The sequence below is a fragment of the Hypanus sabinus genome (genome assembly GCF_030144855.1).
Source record: "Hypanus sabinus isolate sHypSab1 chromosome 31 unlocalized genomic scaffold, sHypSab1.hap1 SUPER_31_unloc_1, whole genome shotgun sequence".
NCBI classification, from domain to species: domain Eukaryota; kingdom Metazoa; phylum Chordata; class Chondrichthyes; order Myliobatiformes; family Dasyatidae; genus Hypanus; species Hypanus sabinus.
Window position 1 is genome coordinate 365739 of NW_026778953.1, and position 6762 is coordinate 372500.

The window sequence follows — 6762 nt, forward strand, 5'->3', positions numbered from 1 at the left end:
AACAAGAACTTATCAACCTCCGCTCTAAGTTCACTCAGTGAGTTTGCCTGCACAGTGCACAGTGGTAACGAGTTCCATGGCTCCTGGGGCAGAGCAACATGGACTCCTGATTCAGTAGCGAGGGCCGAGGAGAGGGGTCACTAACGTCCTGAGCAGCTCGGGATGGCGGGGGAAGTGGGGCGATGACGGGTGACCGTTGGTGGAAGGTGGAAGTGGGATTGTAACATCGTTCAGGACCTTATCAGTGCGGGGTGTCCGTTGGCCGGTGGGGTGATAGGATCAGATGGGGGGGGGGGGGGAAGGGGCCAGGCAGGGACTATAAGAGATGGTGGACAGTTCACCACAGCGGCTGGAGTTGTCCGAACGAGTGTGGTGAGTGAGCACGCTGTCAGGACTGGCCGGTGTCCATCCTTGCAGAGACTGGCTTCCTGGAACGGGGACAGTCTGAAGGGAGGGGCGTAGGATGTCCATCTCCCTCTCAGTCATTCACCGTCCCGGGGGAACTTTGAGGGCTCCCCTCTCCCCCACCCACAACACCCTCCGCTCCGCCAGCCCAGTCCAGAGAGGCGCTCCTGGTGTCAGTGCTGAGGGAGGCGCCGGTGAGGAGGGATCTCTGCACCGGAGGTGGGGATTGAGGGAGATCTGCCCTCCCGGAGAGTCAGGGAGAAGGGAACACCGCACTGCGGGAGGGGCAGATGAGGGACGATCTCTGTACTGTGTGAGGGTGGGGGAGCAGTGCTGGTGAGGGGCGTATCCGCACCATGGGGAGGGTTTGAGGGGGAGGGGACGGGAGGGAAGGAGGTCAGAGGAGTGATGATGGTGTTTCATTCTGAGGCAGGGAGGTCTGCGCTGTGGGGAGCGGTCAGCAGGAGGCTTCACACTGCGGTGGGGTGGTACGCAAGGGGGCGACCCTTGTGCAGTTTTCCGAGCCACCCACTGGTTCTAAACTGTTTTCTCACTCTCACCCCCGACTCCAGATCCTGTTCTGTTGTCCGGTATAGAGTGCGGGTATCAGAATGTTCCGGCTCCTCGTCGCCTGCCTGGTGGCGACCCAGCTCGCCCCGTCGCGGTGCTCCTCCCTCGCGGTTCTGCCAGATGATGAGGAGGACGAGGAGATGGTGAGTGAGACGCCCTGACCCTGAGGTCCCCTCGGCCGTTTCGGAGCGGGACGTCGGGACCTCGGCGGCGCCCTCTCCTACGACTGGAGACACCAGGCAGCCGAGGCGGCTCCTGAACAGCGTTGGTGCTGGAGCGTCTCAACGTTGCGGGTCTCGGAGGGACAGGCCATTCGGCCCAACCAGTCGCTGCTGACCACGCTGCCTGCCTTGCGTTCGGTGCTGACCCATCCCGGTCCCTCCTGACCATGGACTGCCCTGGGAATAATCCGGCTCACCCTTACCTCACCCGGCAGCTCGACCCATGATTCAGCACCCCCTGTGTGTAGAAGTTACAATCTCCCACCCTTTCCCTTCCCCTCGCTCCCCACTCCAACCCCATCCCCCTCCTTTTGCATCTCCACACATCCCCCTGCAACCCCCCCTCCACCATTCCTCACACCACCTCCCCTCTAATCTGCTTCCTCTCCACTCTCCACTGCCTCTACCACCTGGTCCATTTCCACACTCTCCCCTTCCCCTTCTACCACAGCTTCACTAACCCCCATTCCATTCCCCTCCATCCCATTCCTCACGTCTGCCGGACTTGCGTGGTCGGCCGCTTAATTTCTTGCCCCTACTGGTGTAGCTGGTGGGTTTGGGATGATGGTAAATGAGGGGGGAGGGGGAACCTGCTGGACGGGATCGTTTAGAGAGCCGGTATCGTCCCCAAGGGCCGAATAGCCTCCGTCGGAAGAAGAGAGAGGGGGAGGCGGGTCACTGGGGGGTGCGGAGGGTGGGGGTATGCACCTATCTTTGAAGGTGGCGGCTCGGCCGGGTGTACAAGCTGCCGGAACAGGTGGACGAATGACCGGGATGGTCGAGTCTGTAAAAGGGGGAGGGACGGGCGGGACCTTTGCCTTTACTGGCCGAAGCCCAGAGGAACAGAGCGGGTGCGACCACATCTAAATCGAGAGGAAACACCAGCTGGGTCAGAGCTTCAACCCTGAGCCCCGTCCTGCTCTTCACCCCACAGGAAGGGTGTGTACTGGGGAGAGGGCGGGCGGGGGCGGCACTCACTGGTCAGGGCTGGGATGCCCTTCCCAGCGGTTCCCACCGACACGGATTAAGGGAAGCAGATTCCCGACTAACGGAACTTCTTCCGTCCCCAGTTCCAAATGCGATCCGATTTCGAGGAGTTCAAAGTGGCTTACAACAAGAGTTATACCGGAGAGGAAGGTGAGGGGAGCCCGGCTCATTCTGTCCCGGGAAGGGATGGGGAGAAGGGGGTCGGGCAGTGGGAGTGGGGAGGGAGAGAGGGGTGGAGGAACGGAAGGTTCTACTGTGCACCAATACCCCCTTCTACACCCCTGTCAGGAGATGAACTCTCCCCCACTCCCTCTTTCTCTGTCCTGCTCTCTCTTACACATTCACCCTCTCCTCCTCTTCCTCCCACACTCATTCCCTCCCATCACTTTCTCTCTCTTTCTACACACACTTTCCATTTCCACTTATTTCTCTCTCACACTCTCATCCTCCCTTGTCTCACTCTCCCCTCGCTCTCTCTCTTCTCTGTCTTCTTACACTCTCTCTCTCTCGGCAGAAGAGAATCGCCGTTTCCAAATCTTTGTGGAGAACATGAAGAAAGCGCAGATATTTGAGGAGGACGACAAAGGAACGGCCGAGCATGGAGTCACCAAATTCAGTGACATGACAGGTACAAACCCCCTCCCCCCTCCCTCCTCACCCCAGTGCCGCTGTGGGAGAGTCTGGTCCACATTCGCACATCACAGCACCTGCTCTCTCTGCCAAATGGCCTGTGCGAATTCGGACCTGCCCTTCAGCCCGTTGAGCCGGTTGGTTCATTACAGTGGTTCACACACTCTCTCACTCACACACGCGGATCTCTCACATACACTCACGCTCACATCACCGGAGACCAGGATCGAACCCGGAACTCTGGATCACTGAGGCAGTGTCTCAACCCTCAAAGGAACTCTGTTTGGTAGCACTCTCCCATGTTCCCGTCCCCACAGACGCTGTGTGACAAGCTGTGATTCCGGAATGTGCCGGTTGGTTCATTACAGTGGTTCACACACACGTACCCCGCCCCCCCCCCTCTCTCTTTGGCATCAGAGTTGACACAAAGAGGGCCGAAGCACGGGCTCCAGTGCAGTACATCACAAGCTCGGCATTCCCAGGCCCACCAGCCATGAACTTCGGGCCCACGCCGCTACTGCTCCAGAACAGCTGCCCACGCCTGGGCAGAAACGGTCAATAATTCTAAAATGCAACACTTCCTTCCCCGTTCCGCAGACGAAGAATTCAATCAGTTCTACCTCAACCCGGTAATGATGAACGACTCGTCCTGGATGGAGGAGATGGCTCAGATACCTGTGGCCGAACCCCCGCCAAAATGTCGGATAAGACGCCGATGCGACTGGCGTCAACAGAGAGCAGTAACTCAGGTCAAAAACCAGGTACGTCCCAACTTCTGATTCAGGACTTTCAGAGTTTCCTGCAGTCGGTGAGTCTAGGACCAGAGGACACAGATAGAGTGGATGTGGAGAGGATGTTTCCTGTAGTGTGGGAGTCTAGGACCAGAGGACACAGATAGAGAGGATGTGGAGAGGATGTTTCCTGTAGTGGGGGAGTCTAGGACCAGAGGACACAGATAGAGTGGATGTGGAGAGGATGTTTCCTATAGTGTGGGAGTCTAGGACCAGAGCACACAGATAGAGTGGATGTGGAGAGGATGTTCCCTATAGTGGGGAGTCTAGGACCAGAGGACACAGATGGAGTGGATGTGGAGAGGATGTTTCCTGTAGTGGGTGAGTCTAGGACCAGAGGACACAGATAGAGAGGATGTGGAGAGGATGTTTCCTATAGTGGGTGAGTCTAGGACCAGAGGACACAGATAGAGAGGATGTGGAGAGGATGTTTCCTATAGTGGGGGAGTCTAGGACCAGAGGGCACAGATAGAGTGGATGTGGAGAGGATGTTTCCTATAGTGGGGGAGTCTAGGACCAGAGGACACAGATAGAGTGGATGTGGAGAGGATGTTTCCTATAGTGGGGGAGTCTATGACCAGAGGACACAGATAGAGTGGATGTGGAGAGGATGTTTCCTATACTGGGGGAGTCTAGGACCAGAGGACACAGATGGAGTGGATGTGGAGAGGATGTTTCCTATAGTGGGGGAGTCTAGGACCAGAGGGCACAGATAGAGTGGATGTGGAGAGGATGTTTCCTATAGTGGGGGAGTCTAGGACCAGAGGACACAGATAGAGTGGATGTGGAGAGGATGTTTCCTATAGTGGGGGAGTCTAGGACCAGAGGACACAGATAGAGTGGATGTGGAGAGGATGTTTCCTATAGTGGGGGAGTCTAGGACCAGAGGACACAGATAGAGTGGATGTGGAGAGGATGTTTCCTATACTGGGGGAGTCTAGGACCAGAGGACACAGATAGAGTGGATGTGGAGAGGATGTTTCCTGTAGTGGGGGAGTCTAGGACCAGAGGACACAGATAGAGTGGATGTGGAGAGGATGCTTCCTATAGAGGGAGAGTCTAGGACCAGAGGACACAGATAGAGTGGATGTGGAGAGGATGTTTCCTATAGTGGGGGAGTCTAGGTCCAGAGGACACAGATCGAGTGGATGTGGAGAGGATGTTTCCTATAGTGGGGGAGTCTAGGACCAGAGGACACAGATAGAGTGGATGTGAAGAGGATGTTTCCTATAGTGGGGGAGTCTATGACCAGAGGACACAGATAGAGTGGATGTGGACAGGATGTTTCCTATTGTGGGGGAGTCTAGGACCAGAGGACACAGATAGAGTGGATGTGGAGAGGATGTTTCCTATAGTGGGGGAGTCTAGGACCAGAGGACACAGATAGAGTGGATGTGGAGAGGATGTTTCCTATAGCGAGGGAGTCTGGGGCTTGAGGGCGTAGCCTCTGAATGGAGGGGTGTATATTTAGAACAGGGATGAGGAGGAATTTCTTATACCAGAGCTGGCGAATCTGTGGAATTTGTTGACACAGACAGCTGTCGCGGACAAGTCGCTGAAGCAGACGTCGGCAGGTTAGTCAGACTGTCAAGGGTTACCTGAGAGGGCAGGAGAATGGGGATGAGAGGGACAACAAATCAGCCATTGAGGAAGGGCGGAGCAGGTCAGTGGGCCGAATGGCTTAATTCCACTCGTACGTCTGAGGCTCTTATTACTCGGTGTGTTGACGTGGAACAAGGTACGAGAATAACTGCGCAGAATAGAGAGTAGCCGTCACGGTGTGCACAGACAGGATCCGGAATGGAACAGGGAAGGTCGGGTGAACTTCCGGAGTGGGTGGAGGGTGCTGAGGCGGACAGATTGCGGTGACGGGAACAGACAAAACATATGCATGTTGTCATCTCCCCCCGCAGGGGAGGTGCTCTGCGTCTTGGGCTTTCGGGTGCGTCGCCAGTATCGAGTCGCAGTGGTACATCAAGACGAAAGTGCTCAAAGTCCTCTCAGAGCAAGGTAATCCCGCGGATAGCACCTCTCCCCCACCCGCTGGCGCTCCGGAGCGTGATTCCGCCTAACCCCAACCACACACACACACAAACTCACCCCCCCCACACACACACACACACACTCACCCCCCCCCACACACACACACACACTCACCCCCCCACACACCCTCCCACACACACACACACACACTCACCCCCCACACACACACTCACCCCCCCACACACACACACTCACCCCCCACCCCACACACACTCACCCCTCACCACACACACACACTCACACCCACCCCACACACACCCTCCCACATACACCCCCCCCCACACACACACACACTCACCCCCCCCCACACACACACACACACTCACCCCCCACACCCCCTCCCACACACACACACACAAACTCACCCCCCCCCCACACACACACACACACACTCACCCCCCCCCACACACACACACACACTCACCCCCCCACACACACACACTCACCCCTCACCACACACACACACTCACACCCACCCCACACACACCCTCCCACATACACCCCCCCACACACACACACACACTCACCCCCCCCCCCACACACACACACACACACTCACCCCCCCCCACACACACACACACACTCACCCCCCACACACACACTCACCCCCCACACACCCTCCCACACACACACACACACCTCATTCCCGGCGCCGTGACCAAAGTCTCCTGCGGTTTCGGTCCACAGAGATCCTGGACTGTGACCGTTACGACAAGGGCTGTTCGGGTGGTTATCCCTTCACCGGCTTCGCCGCTGTACAACGTATGGGTGAGCATGCTCTCTGTCTTTCTGCCCTATTCAGACTGGTTCACTGCACGGAAAGCCCCACTGGTAACACGGAATCACCAACCTCTCCCCGAATCGCCTACTCCTGCACCTACTGCCTATTGTCCTCCCTCTGCAGCATCGAAAGCCCTTGAATAAGGCGAGAGGGAGGCCGTTATCTACTGTCCCCCTCCTCATTCTTACCCCTTCCCAACCATCTGATCTCAAAATCGGCCTCCCCATCCACAATTCCCGCTGCCTCGACGAAGCAACCAGGATAATTAAGGACCTCTCCCATCCCAGTTTCTTTTCCACCCCCCCCCCCGACAAAAACAGGCAGAAGCCACAGC

General features: G+C 57.1%; 1 protein-coding gene across 1 annotated transcript in view; it reads left to right on the forward strand.

Annotated features, from left to right (window-relative positions):
• Positions 1–320: 320 nt before the first annotated feature.
• LOC132385548 (cathepsin F-like) overlaps positions 321–6762 on the forward strand; it is a 16675-nt gene continuing 10233 nt past the window's right edge. Inside the window, exons 1-7 of the mRNA XM_059957701.1 lie at positions 321–372; positions 978–1118; positions 2267–2333; positions 2698–2811; positions 3411–3574; positions 5518–5614; positions 6335–6415. Of these exons, the coding sequence (XP_059813684.1) occupies positions 1017–1118; positions 2267–2333; positions 2698–2811; positions 3411–3574; positions 5518–5614; positions 6335–6415 (625 nt within the window). The 5' untranslated portion in view covers positions 321–372; positions 978–1016. The remainder of the gene's footprint in view (positions 373–977; positions 1119–2266; positions 2334–2697; positions 2812–3410; positions 3575–5517; positions 5615–6334; positions 6416–6762) is intronic.